Source organism: Lagenorhynchus albirostris, chromosome X (genome assembly GCF_949774975.1).
Source record: "Lagenorhynchus albirostris chromosome X, mLagAlb1.1, whole genome shotgun sequence".
Classification (NCBI taxonomy): domain Eukaryota; kingdom Metazoa; phylum Chordata; class Mammalia; order Artiodactyla; family Delphinidae; genus Lagenorhynchus; species Lagenorhynchus albirostris.
Window position 1 is genome coordinate 98,699,644 of NC_083116.1, and position 23,012 is coordinate 98,722,655.

At 38.2% G+C, this 23,012-nt stretch overlaps 1 protein-coding gene across 1 annotated transcript in view; it reads right to left on the reverse strand.

Annotated features, from left to right (window-relative positions):
* SYTL5 (synaptotagmin like 5) overlaps positions 1–23,012 on the reverse strand; it is a 131,757-nt gene that overhangs the window by 86,534 nt on the left and 22,211 nt on the right. Inside the window, exon 2 of the mRNA XM_060137060.1 lies at positions 14,274–14,483. Within this exon, the coding sequence (XP_059993043.1) occupies positions 14,274–14,483 (210 nt within the window). The remainder of the gene's footprint in view (positions 1–14,273; positions 14,484–23,012) is intronic.

A 23,012-nucleotide genomic window follows, 5' to 3' on the forward strand; every position in this document is an offset into this window, starting at 1 on the left:
GCCACCTTCTCAAGTCCTGGAGGTAGATGGAAGGCTTAGCAGAAGAACAGGGAGCTAAGGCTGAGTCAGTGTGTACCACGCACCAAGTCATGCATTAGCCACTTTACACATGACACCTAGAATCCTCACTATAAGCCATAAAGTAGCTATGTTATTCTCAATTTGCAGGTGAAGAAATCAAAGCTCACAGAGGTTAAATAACTTGTCCAAAGTATTATGACAAAGACAGGATTTATACCGAAAGCCCTTTATATTTGGCAAAATTGTCAGTAAAGAACTTGTAGCTGTCAGGTATGACAAGGCTTTGAGTAAGGGTGAAAACGTACAGAAGCCACGGAATAACATGTAGCATTTCATATGACGGGCTATGATTGTGTGTGTGTGCATGTACACGTGCCTGCAAGTTTGTCTCTGTGTTGGGGGCAGAGTGACAGGAATAAAGGAGGGGTAAAAGAGGAAAGAAAATAAACATGACACCCACTATAAAAGTTATATTCTTCTCTGCCACATCAATCTAATATTTCAGAAATACAAGGCTCAGAATAGACGATGTATTTCCTATAGGTCATACTCTAAAGAGTGAGTTTGACTGAAATTGAGTTACACTCATTATTTCTGATTAATGATTACTGAGTATTCAGAATTTGCTAGGCCCTAATTTTAACATTAAACTCATGGGAGTTCAAACTTTCACTTGGAAGCTTATTTAAATGTAAAATCAAGTTGTCCTTAGATTTACAGGGGAAAAATAGGTAATCTTATCCTAAAAAAGAAGAACAGTGACCAAAAGATTCATTTTCTTCCTTTATCTTCTACTAGTGACCAGAGACATCTGAGATGACACGCTTATTAGATATGCTGAAATAAGATGAGTTTCTTTCTTACTATTCATAAGGAAACTAGAATTATTTATAAATTTATGCATTACACATCAAATATTTATTGCATTCCTACATGTGTTAAGCCCTGTGCTAAGGCTAAGAGTACAGATGTGAAAAAGACAAACAAGGACCCTGGCCTTATGGAGATGATGGTATATATTTATTCCTTTCTTCCCTTCCAACAGGAAAAGTAAAAAGAAACCCCTAGGCATATTATGGTGAAACTGTAGAACACTACAGATAAAGAGAACATCTTAAACGTAGCTAGAGAGGGGGAAAAAAACAGATTACATACAGAGGAATGACGATTAGGATGACAGTTGACTTTCAGTAGAAATAATGAAATCCAGAAGCCAGTGAAATGATATCTACAAAGCTCTGAGAGAAAATAACTATCAATCTAGAACTGTATATCCAGAGAAAACACTGTTGACGAATAAGAGTAAAACAAAAAAATTTTCAGTAAAATAAAAAGTGAGATAATTTACCATCAATAGAGTTTCACTAAAGGAACTTCTAGAGACTTTACTTCAAGAAGAGTTAATTAAAGTAGATCTGAGATATAAAAAGGAATGGTGAAAAGTGAAAATGGTAAAACACGTGGATAAATCTAAACAAATGTTGATGTAAAACAAAAATGATAATATCTAAATTGTTGAATTGAAAATAAGGTAGGTCTAAAACATAGGACAAAAAGTATATACAAGCCAGGCTGATGATATTTGGAGTTTAAGAATACCAAGTTCCTTTTACTGATTAGAAGAAGGCTATAACTAATGATTTATAAAATTAAATATGAATGTTGTGATTTCCAGGGTAACCACTAAAAATAAAAATTCATATAATATCTACACTAGTAGAGAGGATAAAATGGAATGAGAAAAATATAGTACTTCAATCAATCTACAGATAATATAAATAAAAGCAAATATTACAGTAATTGCAATAGAAACAAATGCAAATATTGCAATTACAATGAACATAAGTAGACTAAACTCTATAGTTTAAGAAAAAATACTGTCAAATTAAACTTTAACAATTATATATCATATATGCATAGCAGGTATATGTAGACATTATACATACAGCATATATGTATAGCAAATAGTTAAATACATATAACATATAATTTAAAATAGCAGATACGCTATATAGTCTCATCTTAAGCATATGGACACAGGAAGGTTGAAAGGCAAACGATAAAAAAATATATACCACATAAATATTAACCAAAAGAAACTTGATATCGTTGTATGAATAGCAAACAAAATAGACCTTAAGGCAAAAGCATTTCTAGAGATGAAGGGGGTCATAAAAAAACACCTTCAAATCAGTAAACACTAACAGCCTAATAGAAAATTTGGCAATATATAAATAGTCATATCACAGAAGAGGAACCCAAGACAGCCAATAAACCTATGAAAAGATGCTCAACCTCATTAGTAATCAGAAAAATTCAAATTAAAATCATAATAAGATATCCATTTATATCTACCAGTTGGACAACAATTAAAATTCTTCATGATGCCAAGTGTTGGTAAGATTGTAAAGGAAACTTTTATACAATGTTCGTGGAGTTTAAATTGGTACAACGATTATAAAAAACAACTTGTCATCTTATAAGGCTGAAAATGCTCATACCATTTGCTGTTCAGTTTCATTCCTAGATGCACTCCCTACCGGAGTCTTCTCAAACATTTTTGGCAGAGGTCACAGTAAGAAACACAGCTGGTTGCCAGAGGGGAGGGGGGCGAGGGGATGAGTGAATTAGGTGAGGGAGATTTAGAGGGTACAAACTTCCAACTACAAAATAAATGACTCAAGGGGATGAAATGTCCAGCATGGGGAATACAGTCAATAATAATGTAATATCTTCATATGGTGACAGATGTAAACTAGACTTATGTTGTGCACCAGGAACTAACATAGTGTTGGAGGTCAATTATACTTCCAAAAAGACCCCAAACACATAGAAAAAGAGAACAGAATTATGGTTATCGGAGGCAGGGGATGGGGGAAAGGGGAATTGGAAAGAAAAAAGTATGTTTTATACCACAATCCAGAAAATAACTACACACACACACACACACACACACACACACACACACACACACACACACAAGTATATATATACTTACATACATATAATTTTATATATGCTGACATTTTGTTTCCTTTTTTTCTTAAATGCTGGTCATGACCCGCCAATAGGTCATAACTCACAGTTTAAAAACCTTACCCAAGGAAACTCTTGTACATGTTTGTTAGGCCATATGTACAACAATGTCATAGCAGCATTTTTTGTAACATTATAAACTAAAACAACAAAAATCTGCATCAACAAGAAAACAGATACATTATAGAAGGATACAACAGTGAAGATGAACGGAATGGTATTCACATAAACATGGATAGATTTCACAAAAAAACGTTGAGCCAAGAGTCACAAAGCTTTTGCACAGCAAAGGAAACCATAAACAAGACCAGAGGACAACCCTCAGAATGGGAGAAGATATTTGCAAATGAAGCAACCGACAAAGGATTAATCTCCAAAATTTACAAGCAGCTCATGCAGCTCAATATCAAACAAACAAACAACCCAATCCAAAAATGGGCAGAAGACCTAAATAGACAATTCTCCAAAGAAGATATACAGATTGCCAACAAACACATGAAAGAATGCTCAACATCATTAATCATTAGAGAAATGCAAATCAAAGCTACAATGAGATATCATCTCACACCGGTCAGAATGGCCATCGTCAAAAAATCTAGAAACAATAAAGAGAGGGTGTGGAGAAAAGGGAGCACTCTTGCACTGCTGGTGGAAATGTAAATTGATACAGCCACTATGGAGAACAGTATGGAGGTTCCTTAAAAAACTACAAACAGAACTACCATACGACCCAGCAATCCCACTACTGGGCATATACCCTGAGAAAACCGTAATTCAAAAAGAGTCATGTACCACAATGTTCATTGCAGCTCTATTTACAATAGCCAGGACATGGAAGCAACCTAAGTGTTCATCAACAGATGAATGGATAAAGAAGGTGTGGCACATATATACAATGGAATATTACTCAGCCATAAAAAGAAACGAAATTGAGTTATTTGTAGTGAGGTGGATGAACCTAGAGTCTGTCATACAGAGTGAAGTAAGTCAGAAAGAGAAAAACAAATACTGTATGATAACACATATATATAGAATCTAAGAAAAAAAAGGTCATGAAGAACCTAGGGGTAAGACGGGAAGAAAGACACAGACCTACTAGAGAATGGACTTGAGGATATGGAGAGGGGGAAGGGTAAGCTGGGACAAAGTGAGAGAGTGGCATGGACATATACACACTACCAAACGTAAAATAGATAGCTAGGGGGAAGCAGCCGCATAGCACAGGGAGATCAGCTCGGTGCTTTGTGACCACCTAGAGGGGTGGGATAGGGAGGGTGGGAGGGAGGGAGATGCAAGAGGGAGGAGATATGGTAACATATGTATAACTGATTCACTTTGTTATAAAGCAGAAACTAACACACCATTGTAAAGCAATTATACTCCAATAAAGATGTTAAAAAAAAAGAATACACAGTATGATTTCCATTTCTATAGAATTCAAAAATGAGAAAATATATTACTTAGGGATATATCCAAGTAGACAGTAAAACCATAAAGTAAAGCAAGGGAATAAAAAATGCAAAACAAGAATGCTCTCATTCTTAAACTGGGTACTGAATACAGACACTCTTTTATTATTGTCTAAACAGTACATGCAGAGTGCCTTGATATGTATGACACTTCCATATTAAAAAAAAGTCCCTCTAGTTTATGTAGGTATTAAGATACTAAACCACAGTGAACAGAGCATTCTAAAAACAGGGGAGGGCTCTTGTATATGATTAATAAGTGACTGAAAATAGCATGTCAAGGCGCTCAAAACAGCTTCTTACCACCCCCAAAATCTGTGGGTCAGTGTGGGGTTACTCTGATGTGAATCTTTCCCTTGTAACTAGATTATAGAAATTTGTTAAACTAGGATTGATTTTGAAATGACTATGTGGCAACTGCCAATACCCATGAGACCAAAAGATCGCCAAGAACAAGTTGAACAAGTTGAGGTTTTTGTTCATTGCAATGAAGGAAAACACATGCCATGAAGAACCACAGGAAGTCTCAGTAAGAGGGCGTTTGAAAGGATTTAATATAGAATTTTGGGTTATGGTAGGTAATTATGGGGAGAGTTCAAGGCAACAGGGATTTGCTCTAGATTAGGTGATGTCAGGAAGTGGGGACAACGCTATGACTGGTATCTTAAGTTTTACCAAGAAGATGGGCCAACTAGAAGGCTAAAGCTGTAATTGGTAAGGAGGTAGCAGGAGATTCACATTAGCCAAGAGAGGGGGATGTCTGATACTTTGTGGCTTGACCAGTCACCTTGTTTTGGTCTATGCTTAGACAAGATCATGAAGTATTCTTATTTTCTCTCACTTCATCCTGGTTGCAGAGTGATCGTGTGGGAGGCTGGTGCCCTGAGGTCGTTTATGTCCACCAGGAGAATGCCACAGCCTGCCTGTGAGCGCCAGATCAGCTCCCAGCAACATCAAGGCCCACATGTAAATGTCACATCAGTTTCCAGATGTCAGGAGCTGTATTTCTCTTCCTCATAACAAAGCACTATATATTTCCTCCTGCACTCTCTGTGTGTATCTTCCAACCATTGGTACTATCCTCTTTTAAGTTACTGAGACTAATATTTTGTCTATTTCAGTTATATTTCATCTGTTTGCAGTAATCACTACAAATTCATCAAAAACACAACCACCAGGTTCCTCCTTTAAAATTACAAAGACTTTCACAAGGTCATACAGCAGCATGAAATGTCACCACATGGCACGAATATATATAAGATCAGCTCATCAATATCATATTAGAACTATTTCATTTGGGGGATCTCTGTCATGTCACTTTTATCTTAGGGGTCTTTCTGAGTTCAACTGAGGTGCTAATTAGGAAAAATGGTCGTTATGACTGTCTTTGTGTTGCATGGCAACTGCCTCAGCTAACATAATCATGTAGAATTTTGTAGGTCTCATTAAGATAGCAACATGAACTAACTGGCTGTGTCGGGGATCCCTTTCATTCTATTTCTATAGAGTTACTTTTAAAACTAGACCAACAGCAACCAACTTGTTAAAACCGGAAGGGGTTGGAGAAAATGGCAAGGGTTGCTCAGCCCGCTGTAAGAGGGAGCCTCCCTCTATCCCTCCTTGCTGTAATCGTTTTCAGTGCTACAGCAATAAAATCTCTTTACTTTTATCCAATCCAAGGTAAATGACAATAAAGGTTGTGTTTCCAACCGATTAGAGAATGAGTCACTTTCTGACTCATTTCATCTCGTAGAGGTCACGGTGGGAATTTCAATTTTATGGTCTATTGAACATGGAGACAGCCCACTGGCACTGCAGCATTCTCTCACAACAAATAAAGGACATTCACTGCCAATAAAATATCATTCACACTTCCTTTTTGAAAACCACTCCATGAACAGCAAATAAGATACTTCCAGCACTGACAGATACTCTCTGAGACCTCGTAGACTCATAGCTGGAATATTGAAGAAATAATGGTCTCTGTTTTCAGCTTTAAAAAATAAGGAGGGATTTTGTTTATATCAAGTTAAACACTCATCGTGTAAATTTCCAGCTGTCACAGATGCTAACAACTATTAATTGTTGTTGTCAATGAGGTGTAAGAACCAATGAGAGCTCTGTTTCTTCCTCTACTTTGAGACAATAATGTAATAAACTCATCTTCCTCCTTAGACTCTGAAACCACTGAGTGTAGTCCATGTTTTCTTCATCTTTGTATCCTTATCCTCTAGTATACCAATAGGTTATCAATAAATGTTGTAGGACGGATGGATGGATGGGTCAAAGGATAGATCAATTGGATAAGTGGAGAGTTGGGTTTATTAAGTTATTGTTATACCAATAAAAGAAGTACAAGTGAGTCAGAAGTTCTGTATTGATGCATTAACATCTCCTAAGGAGGACATGGAACCTTCAATTTGTTATTATTTATTCTTACACCCTTCTGACAACAACTTGTCTTATACCTTTCAGTGACAGCTGGAAATTTGCTCTGTTCAGAAGGCGAATGTATTTGGCACGTCTCTCGTGTGTGTGTGTGTGTGTGTGTGTGTGTGTGTGTGTGTGTGTGTGTGTGTGTGTGTGTGTGTGTGTGTGTGTGTGTGTGTGTGTGTGTGTGTGTGTACGTGTACGTGTACTTTAATTCCATTCTCCTGACAGAAGAAAACCACATTTGTTCCATAACTTGCTTAAGCCTGACATGCTTTAAGTGGGACCCTGCCATTTATTCATTCATTCATTTATCCATTCATTTGCTTATTCATCCATCCATCTAATCATTTAACAAATATTCATTGAGTACCTGCTATAGGGATTCTTTTAGGCACTAGAACTACTTCATTGAACATTATAGATAAAAAACCCGGCCCTCATGGTTATGAAGCTTATATTCTAGTGGAGGAAGAAAGATAATAAACAAGATAAGTAAAGTATATAGCATATAAATATTAAAAGGAAAAAACACAGCAAGGGGTTATGTTAGTTTGGGTAGGCTAACTTCCATAATGAAGAACTTGCAAATTCCACTGACTTAACACATTAAAAGTTTCTCTCTCTATATATAACCTAATGTTGATCTGACAAGATTTAGGGGAAATTTTGTGTGAATTAGACCCGCAGTTACCATCCATACTGACTAGCAGATGAGTTGATGGCAAAACTTTCATTAGCAATGCACAAATACACAAGCCCCTTGGGTCTTGTACTGAAAAGAATGTTTCAGTAATTACAACTGGCATTTAGAAATTAAAGACAAAATTACTCTCCCCATACAGAAGCTTGAGGCAACTCCTGATTGATTGAAAGACCCATGAGTCACAGTCCCTAGTTACTGTTGTCTGAGCAAATGAGGGCCCAGGGTATAGGGAAGAGGTAAACAGTAATAGAATAAAAAATGGAAATGATTAAATACTAGGGATCAAATAAAAGAATACTGTATAAGAATTGAAGAAATAGTTACTGAGAAATTCCTTAAGTCCTCAGACCCTGCAACTGGAAGGTCAGTCATTTGTTAAAATCCCATTTCCTTTCTTCACTGCCCTGAAATGGCAAACCACACCTGGGCAGAGTCTGGCGGGAAAAGAGCTGGGTGGAAAAAACAAACAGACAAACTTTGATACTTATTCCATCCAACTCTACTAACACACATTCTATCCTCTTAGTGTTCTTATTTCCACTATTTATAATATATAAAATCAATCACCTCTCTTATCTAATAGGTATATTTTGAGACCTTGTAGGACTCTTCCCTAGGAATAAATGTGATCTGAAAACAGATCCGCTCTCTCAGGGACTCAGGGTCCAAGATGGATAAATACAAAGAAAATCACACCTAGGTGTGGTATAATAACTGTTAAAAATCCAATGGAAAAGGGGAAAATATTAAAAGTAATTGAAGAAAAATATCATTACCTTCAAAGGAGCAACAGTATATTGACATCTGATTTTTTAACAGAAACACTGGAAACCAGAAGCCAACGGAATAATATCTTCAAATTACTGAAAGTTAACAACTTCTAACCAAGAATTGAATAAGCTGGCAAAAACATGTTTGGAACTGAGTGAAGTAAAGCCATGCTAAGAAAAACAAAACTTGAGAGTATTTACCACTAGGAGAACTTACACTAAAGGAAATGCTAAAGGTTACCCTTTAGGCAGAGGGAAAATTATTCCAGATAGAAATACGGAGATGTAGTAATAAAGAATATAGAGCAACAAGAAGGGTAACTATGTAGTAAATTTAAGTGAATATTGACTACAAAATAATAATATCTTGTGGGATTAAGTATGTTATAGACTGAATGTATCCTCCCACAATTCAAATGTTGAAACATAACTCCCAATGTGATGGTATTTGGAGGTGGAGCCTTTGGGAGGTGATTGATCCCCTTATAAAAGAGACCCCAGAGAGCTCCCTTGCCCTTTCTGCCATGTGAGGACACAGTAAGACTACAGCTATGAACCAGAAAGCAGACCCTCACCACACAACAAATCGTCAAGAACCCTGATCTTAGACTTCCGAGTCTCCAGGACTACGAAAAATAAATGGCTGCCGTTTAAAAGCCACCCAGTCTATGGCGTTCTGTTACAGCTGCCTGAATGGACTAGGACAAGCTATATATATCTGTAAGTATAAATACATATGTGTGTATATGTGTGCACAGATATAGACAGACATACAGCTATTTAAAATATACAATAGCACTAGGAGGGGAGTAAAGGGAATTAAAGAGTCTTAAGGTCCTGCTATTGTCTTGGAAGTACCAAAAGTACTAATTAATATTAGATTTTAACAAGTCAAGAATGTATGTTGTAATCTCTAGACTAATCTTTAGATGAGTGATAAAAACTGTATAGATATTAGAGGAGATAAATAGAAAAATACTTAGACAACCTAAATGAAGGCAAATAAGTAGAGATAAAAGAACAGAATAGATGGGACAAAGAGAGAATGAGTAAATGAGAGGCAGATTTTAAGTAAAATATGTGAGTTATTTCATTACTACAAATGGAACATATATACTAATTAAATGACAATTGTCAGACTAGATTTAAAACATGTGCATGCAATTATATGCTGCTTACAAGAGACACACGCTAAACATAAGGAAACAGAGGTTGAAAGTAAAGAATAAGGAGGATTTACCAAACATACACTAACCAAAGACAGCTATTGCAGCCATACTAATTGCAAAGTAAACTTCAAGGAAAAAATCATAACTAGAGATAAGGAAAGATATTTCATAATTATAAAGGTTTCTGTACATGTGTAAAATCTCATAATTCTAAATATTTAAGCACTCAAGACTCTAACTTCAACATATATAAAGCAAATATTATCAAACTAAAAGGAAAAATAGAAAATCCACAATCATTATTGAGAGAGGTTAGTATATATTTCTCTCAATATCAGACAGAATATGTAGATAAAAAAATCAGTAGGGATATGGAAGATTTGGACAACACAATTAACAAACACCATTAAAAGACATAACTAGGATACTCAAATCAATCCTGCAGAATTCATTTTCTTTCAAGGAAACAGGAAATATTTAACAAAACTGACCCTATTCTGGGCCAAATTTCAAATACTGAAACCACACAGAGTATGTTCTCTGACCACAGTGGAATTAAGCTAGAATTCAGTATCAAAAAGGGATACAGAAAATCTCTAGGAAATTATAAATTAAGAAAGACAATCATACATAATTCATAGTTAAAGAAAAAGATGATGATGGAAATTAGCAAATAGAAAGAATGAAATGAATATCATAAAAATAATTGATATGTGTGGGACGCAGCTAAAGCAGTGGAAACAGGGAAATTCATATCCTTAAATGTATATGTCATAAAAGAACAAAGGCTGGAAAATCAAGTATCTAAATACCTGAATCAAAAAATTGTTAATCAAAAATAAATTCAAAGAAAGTAAAAGAAAAGAAAGAGCAAGGAAGAAACCAATAAAATTGAAAATATACAATATGGCAAGAAAAAAGATATAAGTATTAGAAAAGATAGTATAATTGTGCAGAAATAAAATCTGAAAGGCACCACAGAAACTGTTATAATTAAGAAGTGATTTAACAAGATTTCTGGATACAGATTAGACTACCCAAATCAATTCGTATTTCTACATATCAAGAACAATTAGAAAACAAAAATTTTAAAAGCATACTATTTATAATAACATAAAAATCAAATACTTGGAATAAATATAATAATGTATAAGACCAGGAAAACTATAAAATATTACTGAGAGAAATTAAAGGCAAATAAATGAAGGGGCTCATAGTGTTTGTCGACTGAGAGACTAAATACTGAAAGATATCAAACCTGTCCAAAAGTATCTACTGATGTAATGCAGCCCCTATAAAAATGCCAGTAGGACTTGTTTTCTGGAAAGCTGATTCTAAAACATATCTGAAAATACCAGAGGCCAATAATACTCAGGGCGTTTTGAACAAAAACAAAAAAGTAGGAAGTCTAGTGGATATAAAATTTTATTATAAAGCTACAATAATGAAAATAATGTGTCATTGGCACAAGGTTAGGCATAATAGAGTGTTCAGAAATGATACTTGATTTGCGAAGGTTAACACTGTACAGCAGTGAAAAAATAATCTTCAGTGAATGGTGCTGGGTCAAGTAGATACCCATATTAAAATATGAAAATGAAGCCCTAACTAATAGCATATACAATCTAGTTGGAACTCATTTTTGTAAGTGTAAAGATAAAAGCTAAAATAATAACAATTACAGAAGATCACATGGGAGAATATTTTCATCATTTGGGAGTTAGAAAAAGTTTTGTTTTGTTTTTTTAAACAGAACACAGAAAAAAATCCCACTAATCTCATATAGGAAAAGATGAACAAATTGAGTTATGAAAACTTAGAGATTTCTATTAATCAATGGCACCAGTAAGAGAAGAAAAAGGCAAATCAGAAGTTGGGAAAAAATATCTCCAACACAAGGAACCAACACTGTTTGTATGCAGGATATATAAAGAACTCCTTCACACTAGTCAATAAAAGACTGACAATCTAATAGAAAAAAGAGACCTGAACTAGTACTTCACAAAAAAGGATGTTCAGATGGTCAATAAACATATGAAAATATCTTCATTCTCAATAGTAATAAAGAAAAATGCAAAGTAATCTACTGCACACCCAACAAAATTATGAAAATAGAAAAACAAAAAACAGGGTTGGTAAAAATATAAAGTAATCAACTTCCAGGCATTGCTAGTGAGAGGATAACCTGGAACAACCTATAAGTTATAAAACAGTGAAAATAAGTAGACAAATGCAACAAAAATGGATGTCTCACAAACATACTGTTGAGCAAAAGTACTTAGAAACAAACAAACACACCCTGTATGAGTCAATTTATATAAAATATAAAAAAGTCAAAGTTAATCTATGGTGTTAGCAGGAGAGTATTTATACCTGGGGAATAAGAAGGGACTAGTGTTTGCGAGGAGGAAGAAGAAAGGTTTCTGGGGTGTTAGTAATGTTCTATTTCTTCACCTGAATGATAGTTACACAGAAATTGTGATGATTTGCCAAGCTGCACACCACTGCTTCTCAACCCCAAGTGACTTTTGCTCTTCAGGGGACATTTGGCAATGTCTGGAGGAACTTTTCATTGTTACCACTGGAAAAGGGCGGAGTGCTACTGGCGTCTAACGGGTAGAGGCCAGGGATGCTGCTAAACATCTTATAGTCCACAGGACAGCCGCTCCCCCTCCCTCCTCCACAAAGAATCATATTGTCCACAATATCAGTGATGTTAAAACTGAGAAATCCTGTTGTACACTTGTCATTTGTGCCCTTTTGTGTAAGTTAACTCTAGTTTTTTAAAAAAACCATGTGCATGTTTTTTATTCATAAACAGAAAGGATGCTAGCCTCTTTCCAAGTTTTCCTCTTTCTATTCATTTGCTTCTTGTTAATTTGATTTGTTGTCCTCTAGTGGTCACTAAGGGTGGAGAGGGACAAATGCTCCTGCAAAATTGTATACAAGCAAAACTATAATTGAGGAAATTCTGTCCATTAATTATTTCCTCTATAACTCATTATTTGACTATACTGGAAGAACCTTTATATCCAACTCTGAAATGCCAAATAAACGAAAGCAGAATTGGAGAAAGCATTATCCCACACAGAAACAAATTTTCTAGGAAGAGTCCAGGGTCTAAAAGAGCAACTTCTGCATTACTTACATGAGTCACAGATGTATCATGTTTCTTTTAAGTAGAAAGCAAAGTGCATTATTGATGCTTTTCTGTATATGTATATGGAGAAATATCCAAAGTAAATACTTTGATTTCATGGGAAAAACAGGAAGGTACCCAGGATTATTTCTGCATCTTGATTTGCAGATGACTAAACTCAGTTTAGAAAAAGAATACCAATATCAACAAAAGCTACGTTGCAACACATTATGTCAATGATTCCATCAGTGCTCATTCCCCCAGATCTGGTAAATGATGCTTGCCAATGACTAAGAGGCAAGTATGAAGAGGAATTTATGCGAGACAAAGAACTGAAGATGGTTGCTTAGGTAAATCAAAGTAATGTATCCAAAGAAAGAAATGAGATAACGTAAATGGTTCATTTCTTTAGAGCTGCTTATCTCAATGTAGTGTGGAAACATAATATGAACTGCTCAATTTATGATCAATTTTATGAAAAAGTACAGGAGAAATAACATTGGTTAAATAATGCAATCAGTGAACACAGGAGACCTCAATAGAACACAGTCGTCCTCATTCAGAGAAGTTGGAAATGAAGGTCACTCACTCTTACTACTAAACTATTCACTTTTCCTCCCAAGATAGCCTCTTAACTCCTATAAGAGAATGAGTTAGTGAGGATAAAAGATAAACCAAACCCAACCAAACCAGGTAAACCTGATGTGATGCCAGCATCCCCGACCTCAACCACAGGAAAGAGAGGTCAACATGGAGTTGCCTGGAGATGAGATTATTACGTGCCATCCAGAGCAGAAGAGATGAAGGGACCTTGGGAGGGAGAAAACGTACCAGTTGATCCAGGGTCAGATTTCTTAAAAGGATGGAGCTTGGCATGCCCAAGGAGTAGTAGAGACCTTATCGTGCTTGGACTCCAGTTCAACTGAACTTAGAAAACAATGACTCTTGATGTGCACCCTGGCTGGCAGACGGAAACCCACAGCCATGACATTCCCGCAGGCTAAACATGGAGGCGAATGATAAAGCTGTCTCCCTTCGCCCTTTCTCAAGAACTAGCTTGGGAGGAAATTCAGGGGCTACTTCAGCTGATGTGAAGAGCAGGCTGGATATATGATACTCATCTCGCCAGTCACCCCAAATGTCTAAGAATGTCTCAAGGGCAATTGTCTGTGCCTTCTGAGAAGCCACGTGGAGCCAGGTATGGCTCTAAGAGCGCCAGAGGGTGGTTTTCAGATGCAGCAAGAGACCATGTTCTGTGAGGCTTCCAGTTGTACTGTGTTTTATAGTTTAAAAAAATAAGCATATTGTTCCGTTTTTGTCTGTCTGTCCCTTCCTCTCTCTCTCTGTCTCTCTCTCTCTCTCTCACACACACACCACACCCTGCCAAGGCAGTGCTGAGCCTGTGGCTGGGCTACACTTTTAGTTCTACTCTCTATCCCTACCTTTTAAATACTCTTCTTCCTTCTTGCTTTCCCCCACTCCAAACCCTTCAGTCATCAAAACTGACTTTCCACACAAAGGCAAGAAACTCACGCGACTTTGGCACAGACGGTGCAGCGCCAGCTTCCATCAAGGCCTGAGACCCGGCACTGGCTGCACACTCTGAGTGAGCAGGCCTGGCACGGGTCTCCGCGGTCGAATATCAAGCCCAGGTTTCTCTGACAGTGAGCACAGACCCTGCCGGTCTCTTGTTGAGTCTTCCCACTTCTACGTTTTGCTTCCAAAAGTTCACTTTTCAGCTTCCTGGAAGAAGAGAAAAAAAATCACTTACAAAATTCCCCAAAAACAAACCAGAGGAGCAGAGCTATCTTCATTTAAGGGGTGTTTTCATTTGCAAGAATATTTGAAAGAATCAAGGAGTTAGAGTCAAATGACTCAAAAAACACAATTTCTCCCTCCAGAATCAATAATCCTTTGATCTCAGTAGTGGAAAAACATAATGCTTCTGTTTTAATTTGACATCTTCCACTAGCACTACTATTTTGCTATTAGTATTTATTTACATTCTACTCTATCTTCTCCAGGGTATCCTTGATACCATAACATGGGAATACAACCCCAGTCTACAGGCATGCACAATACCATGTTCTCTCCTTGCCGAGATATATTACATGAGGCGAGAGTGTGAAATCAAGCTTGGCAACATGGGTACTTTCCTTAAGAGAGCCAATGAAGAGTTTGCTGCAAAGACACTGTCCATCATTTCAGGTCAAAATGCTTCCGCTTAACATATGAGGGTTTCCAACAACTTCCACTGACCTGGGGGCTCTGCTATTAGATATGCCTTTCTTTGAATAGAGGTTCCATCATGAATTAGTTGTTCAACCTTAAACAATGATTTACCCACTCAACTTCAGTCTCTTCAGTTCTAAACTGGGAGTATTAACATTCTACTGGGACTGTTTTTTTTTTTTGCAGTACACAGGCCTCTCACTGCTGCGGCCTCTCCTGTTGCAGAGCACAGGCTCCGGACGCGCAGGCTCAGCAGCCATGGCTCACGGGTCCAGCCGCTCCGCGGCATGTGGGATCTTCCCAGACCGGAGCACGAACCCGTGTCCCCTGCATCGGCAGGCGGACTCTCAACCACTGCGCCACCAGGGAAGCCCAACATTCTACTGGGACTGTTTTTAAGATTAAATGAGAAGATGCTGGACTAGGAGGATGCGGAATTCACATCTCCGCACAACTAGGGCACCTCACAGGCACCAGTTGGGGACCACAGACACCTAAGGGGACAGGAGGAACCCCCTAGCAACCAGGTAGGATGTGGGGAGTGGGGGGGAGTGGGGGGGAGTGAAGGGGGAGGAGAAGTGGAGGCAGGACAAGACCAGCGCCCCTGAGGGGTGGCTGTGGGAGGGGAAGGGATCCCACACCCGAAGGGGGAAATTGGGGAACCACTGGAAGGGCAGAGGATCAAAAGGGAGCGTGGCCAGGTTTCCACTGCCCACTTGGGCCCCCAGGAGCCTGCTGAGATCCTCTGCCCACCAAGGCCGCCTCTAGCCACGCAGGTCCTGAGGGAGTGGGAGGGAGGGAAGGGGGAGCAAAAGTAAAGGCCGGACCAACAGGACCAACACACCTGAGGGGCGGCTGGGGGAGGGGAGGAGTTCCTACACCCAGCAGGATCCACTCACAGGTTAGGGGTCCAGCGGGGAAGGAGGAGAACAGAAGGGTACATGGGTGGGGGGGTAGTGGAGGAACGGAAGGGAATGCAGCCAGCGCTTTCCCTATCCACTTAGGCACCTGGGAGCCTATTGGGCTCCGGGGCCTAATCCTCTGCCCTCTGGAGCCTCCCCCCTGCCGTGCAGAGCCCAAGCCCACCCCTACACGCCCACCCAGGGCCCTACTGCTGCACTCAGAGACCCCATCCAACACTGTGCCTAAGCCCCACCCAAACACCCTCACTCAGGGCCCCACCTCCCAACTCCGGAACTCCACACTCCAGAGGCCCTCCTTTCCACGTGCTGCCTCTCCCCTTCCCTGCAGGTCCTAAGCAGAGGCCCCGCCCCACGCTTGAACTTTGCCCTGCCTAGGCTCCACCCCCAAGGCCTTTTCCGGCTGTGGTCCTGAGCCTGGGCCCTGACCCAGGCTCAAACGTCACCCCAGCCACCCCCATGTAGGTCCCGCCCCACCCTAGACCCCACCCCTGCCTAAGTTCCACCTCCCACCTAAACTCCTCCTGCCACAACCAAGGCTTTTTTTCCCCCGTTTTTCCTCTTTTAGATTAGGGCTGTTTTACCTTGCTGATTTCTTTATATTTTTACTTTTTCTAATAAATCTTTTATTTTTCTAATTTTATTTTATTCTTTATACTTTGTTATTGTTCTGCTCCTTTTGGCTTGTTCGCCTTTGTTTGTTTTTTCCTCTTTCTGTTGTGGTTTTATTTTACCTTGTTGCAGTTGTTTCAATTATATTTTAATTTTTCCTGATATATTTTTTATCTTTCTAATTTTATTTTATTTTTTATTCTTTGTTATTGTATTGCTCCTTTTTTCTTTTTTTTTTTTGGCATGCCACATGACTTGCAGGATCTTGGTTCCCAGGCCGGAGGTCAGGCCTGAGCTCCTGTGGTAGGAGCTCCGAGTCCAAACCACTGGACTAGCAGAGAACCTCAGACCCCAGGGAATATTAATCGGAGTGAGGTCTCCCAGAGGTCCTCATCTCAGCACCAAGACCAGGCTCTATCCAACTGCCTGCAAACTCCAGTGCTGGACGCCTCAGGCCAAACAACCAGTAAGACAGGAGAACAGCCCCACCCATTAAAAAAAAAAAAAGAAACGACAAAAAAATATATTACAGATGAAGGAGCAAGGTAAAAACCTACAAGACCAGATAAATGAAGATGAAATAGGCAACCCACTTGAAAAAGAATTCAGAGTAATGATAATAAAGATGATCCAAAATCTCAGAAACAGAATGGAGAAAATACAAGAAATGTTTAACAAGGATCTACAAGAACTAAAGAGCAAACAAACAGTGATGAACAACACAATAATTGAAATTAAAAATACTCTAGGAGGAAACAATCGCAGAATAACTGACGCAGAAGAATGGATAAGTGAACTGGGAGAAAAAATGGTAGAAATAACTGCTGGGAGCAGAATAAATAAAAAAGAATGAAAAGAATTGAGGACAGTCTCAGAGATCACTGGTACAACATTAAACCCACCAACATGCAGATTACAGGGTTCCTAGAAGAAGAAGAGAAAAAGAAAGGGACTGAGAAAATATTTGAAGAGATTATAGTTGAAAACGTCCCTAACATGGGAAAGGAAATAGTCAATCAAGTCCAGGAAGCACAGAGAGTCCCATAAAGGTTAATCCAAAGAGAAACACGCCAAGACACACTTTAAACAAGCTATCAAAAATTAAATACAAAGAAAAAATATTAAAAGCAGCAAGGGAAAAGCAACAAATAACATACAAGGGAATCCCCATTAGGTTAACAGCTGATCTTTCAGCAGAAACTCTGCAAGCCCGAAGGGAGTGGCAGGACATATTTAAAGTGATGAAAGGGAAAAACCTACAACCAAGATTACTCTACCCAGCAAGGATCTCATTCAGATTCGATGGAGAAATCAAAAGCTTTACAGACAAGTAAAAGCTACAATAATTCAGCACCACCAAAACAGCTTTACAACAAATGCTAAAGGAACTTCTCTAAGCGGGATACACAAGAGAAGAAAAAGACCAACAAAAACAAAAGCAAATCAATTAAGAAAATGATAATAGGAACATACATATTGATAATCACCTTGAATGTAAATGGATTAAATGCTCCAACCAAAGGACACAGGTTGAATGGATACAAAAACAAGACCCTTATATATGCAGTCTACAAGAAACCCACTTCAGGCCTAGGGACACATACAGACTGAAAGTGAGGGGATGGGAAAAGATATTCCATGCAAATGGAAAAAACAAGAAAGCTGGAGTAGCAATACTTACATCAGATAAAATAGACTTTAAAATAAAGATAGTTACAAGAGATAAGGAAGGACACTAGGACACTACATAATGATCAAGGGATCAACCCAAGAAGAAAACATAACGATTATAAATATTTATGCACCTAACATAGGAGCACCACAATACATAAGGCAAATGCTAATAGCCATAAAAGGAGAAATCGACAGTAACACAATAGAGGGGTACTTTAACACCCCACTTACACCAACAGACAGATCATCCAGACAGAAAATAAATCAGGAAACACAAGTTTTAAATGACACAACAGACCAGATAGACTTAACTGATATTTTTAGGACATTCCCCCTGAAAGCAGAAGAATATACTTTCTTCTCAAGTGCACACAGAACATTCCCCAGAATAGATCACATCTTGGGTCACAAATCAAGCCTTGGAAAATTTAAGAAAATTGAAATAGTATTGAGCATCTTTTCCGACCACAACGCTGTGAGATTAGAAATCAATTACAGGGGAGAAAAACAGAGAAAAAACACAAATACATGGAGAGACACAGTGCCCTGCTAAATAACCAAGAGATCACTGAAGAAATCAGAGATAATCAAAAAATACCTAGAAACAGGGCTTCCCCGGTGGCGCAGTGGTTGAGAGTCCGCCTGCCGATGCAGGGGGTGTCCCGGTCTGGGAAGATCCAACATGCCGCGGAGCGGCTAGGCCCGTGAGCCATGGCCACTGAGCCTGCGCGTCTGGAGCCTGTGCTCCGCAACGGGAGAGGCCACAACAGTGAGAGGCCTGTGTACCGCAAAAAAAGAAAAACAAAAAAGAAACCGAGAAACAAATGACAACAAAAACACGACAATCCAAAACCTATGGGACAGAGCAAAAGAAGTTCTAAGAGGGAAGTTCATAGCAATTCAAGTTCTCCTCAAGAAACAACAAAAATCTCAAATAAACAATCTAATCTTATACCCAAAGGAACCAGAGAAAGAAGAACAAACAAAACCCATAGTTAGTAGAAGAAAAGATATCATAAAGATCAGAGCAGAAATAAATGAATTGAAACAAAGAAACAACAGCAAGATCAATAAAACTAAAAGCTGGTTCTTTGAGAAGATAAACAAAATTGGTAAACCTTTAGCCAGACTTATCAAGAAAAAAAAGGAGAGGACTCAAATCAATAAAATTAGAAATGAAAAAGAAGAGATTACAACTGACACTGCAGAAATACAAAAGATCATAAGAGACTACTACAAGCAACTATATGCCAATAAAATGGACAACCTGGAAGAAATGGACAAATTCTTGGAAAAGTACAACCTTCCAAGATTGAACCAGGAAGAATTAGAAAATATAAACAGACCAACCACAGGTAATGAAATTGAAACTATAATTAAAAATCTTCCAACAAACAAAAGTCCAGGACCAGATGGCTTCACAGGCAAATTCTATCAAACATTTAGAGAAAAGGTAACACCTATCCTTCCCAAACTCCTGCAAAAAATTGCAGAGGGAGGAACACTCCCAAACTCATTCTACGAGGCCACCATCACCTGGATACCAAAACCAGACAAAGGTATTAAAAACAAAGAAAATTATAGACCAATATCATTGAAGAACACAGGCACAAAATTCCTCAACAAAGTACTAACAAACAGAATCCAACAATACATTAAAAGGATCATATACCATGATCAAGTGGGATTTATCCCAGGGATGCAAGGATTCTTCATTATACACAGAACAATCAGTGTGATACACCATATTAACAAATTAAAGAATAAAAACCATATGATCATCTCAATAGATACAGAAAAAGCTTTTGACAAAATTCAACACCCATTTGTAATAAAAACTCTCCAGAAAGGAGGTACAGAGGGAACCTACCTCAACATAATGAAAGCCATATATGACAAATCCACAGCAAACATCATTCTCAATGGTAAAAAACTGAAAGCATTTCTTCTAAGATCAGGAATAAGACAAGGATGTCCACTCTCATCAGTATTATTCAACATAGTATTGGAAGTCCTAGCCACAGCAATCAGAGAAGAAAAAGAAATAAAAGGAAAACAAATTGGAAAAGAAGAAGTAAAACTGTCACTGTTTGCCGATGACATGGCACTATACACAGAAAATCCTAAAGATGCCACCAGAAAACTACTAGAACTAATCAATGAATTTGGTAAGGGTGCAGGATACAAAATTAATACACAGAAATCTCTTGCATTCCGATACACTAACAATGCAAGATCAAAATGAGAAATCAAGGAAACAATCCCATTTACCATCACAACAAAAAGATTACAACACCTAGGAATAGACCTACCTAAAGAGGCAAAAGACCTGTACTCAGAAAACTATAAAACACTGATGAAAGAAATCAAAGATAACATAAACAGATGGAGAGATATACAGTGCTCCTGGATTAGAAGAATCAATATTGTGAAAATGACTGTACTACCCAAAGCAATCTACAGGTTCAGTGCAATCCATATCAAATTACCAATGGCATATTTCACAGAAGAAGAAATTTTACACTTTGTATAGAAACACAAAAGACCCTGAATAGCCAAAGCAATCTTGAGAAAGAAAAACAGAGCTGGAGGAATCAGACTCCATGACTTCAGACTATACTACAAATCTACAGGAATCAAGACAGTATGGTACTGGCGCAAAAAACAGAAAGATAGATCAATGGAACAGGATAGAAAGCCCAGAGATACACCCACACACATATGGTCACCTTATCTTTGATAAAGGAGGCAGGAATGTACAGTGGAGAAAGGACAGCCTCTTCAATAAGTGGTGCTGGGAAAACTGGACAGGTACATGTAAAAGTATGAGATTAGATTACTCCCTAACACCATATACAAAAATAAGCTCAAAATGGATTAAAGACCTAAATGTAAGGCCAGAAACTATCAAACTCTTAGAGGAAAACATAGGCAGAACACTCTGACATAAATCACAACAAGATCCTTTTTGACCCACCTCCTAGAGTAAGGGAAATAAAAACAAAAATAAACAAATGGGACCTAATGAAAGATAAAAGCTTTTGCACAGCAAAGGAAATCATAAACAAGATGAAAAGACAACCCTTAGAATGGGAAAAAATATTTGCAAACGAAGCAACTGACAAAGGATTAATCTCCAAAATATACAAGCAGCTCATGCGGCTCAATATCACAAAAACAAACAACCCAATCCAAAAATGGGCAGAAGACCTAAATAGACATTTCTCCAAAGAAGATATACAGCTGGCCAACAAATACATGAAAAGATGTTCAACACCACTAATCATTAGAAAAATGCAAATCAAAACTACAATGAGGTATCACCTCACACCAGAGAATGGCCATCACCAAAAAATCTAGAAACAATAAATGCTGGAGAGGGTGTGGAGAAAAGGGAACCTCCTGCACTGTTGGTGGAAATGTGAATTGGTACAGCCACTATGGAGAACAGTATGGAGGTTCCATAAGAAACTAACAATAGAACTACCATATGACCAAGCAATCCCACTACTGTGGGCATATACCCTGAGAAAACCATAATTCAAAAAGAGTCATGTACCACAATGTTCATTGCAGCTCTATTTACAATAGCCAGGACATGGAAGCAACCTAAGTGTCCCTTGACATATGAATGGATAAAGAGGATGTGGCACATATATACAATGGAATATTACTCAGCCATAAAAAGGAACAAAATTGACTTATTTGTAGTGAGGTAGATGGACCTAGAATCTGTCATACAGACTGAAGTAAGTCAGAAGGAGAAAAACAAATACCGTATGCTAAAACATATAAAAAGCGGTACTGATGAACCTAGTGGCAGGGCAGGAATAAAGACACAGATGTAGAGAATGGACTTGAGGGCAAGGGGAAGCTGGGATGAAGTGAGAGAGTGGCATGGACATATATACACTACCAAATGTAAAATAGATAGCTAGTGGGAAGCAGCCGCATAGCACAGGGAGATCAGCTCGGTGCTCTGTGTCCACCTAGAGGGGTGGGACAGGGAGGGTGGGAGGGAGATTCAAGAGGGAGGGGACATGGAGATATATGTATACATATAGCTGATTCACTTTGTTATACAGCAGAAACTAACACAACAATGTAAAGCAAATATACTCCAATAAAGATGTATTAAAAAAAAAAGTACTGTTTCCCAACTCTCATCCCCACAGATTCTGGTATAATCGGTTTGAGATGTGGCCCATGCAATGATTTTTTTTAAAGCTTCCCTATGTATTCTAATGCACTGCCAGATTTGGAAAACACTCCTCTAGAAGAAAGGTTCACTCCCACTTAAATGCTTCACAGACATGCCATTCTTTTGTTATCCAGCTCCATTCCCTCCTTCAATACATTTCCAGAAAAAACCAAAAACAGACAAACAAAAATACCCCCAGACATCCCAGGATCATCACACACATCTCATACCACCTCCTTCTACACTTGTGGTTCTCTGCTTTGTTACACCCAACTAGATTAGCATCTCCCCAAAGGCAGGAACGATGGCTTTAGTTTCTTATATATACTGCTCAGGACTCAATTGTGTGGTAGATCATAAGATCCTTAAATGTTTAAAACTATTACCTCTTTGGGGCCTTCAAAGTAGTTTATGAGATATTATGAGCCTCATGTTAAAGATAGTAAGCAGTAGAGATAAAATCAGAAAGCAAGTCTTTGAATTCCTAGCCTAATGAGAGATTCATAAATGGAGAATTTTAAAAGTGAGGTTTCCAAAAACCTATGGTTCTTTGTCTCACTCATTCATCCAGTGAGCATTTATTGAGTGCCTATTGTGTGCTAGGCATTCTGTACTTCAGATACGAAAATGAGT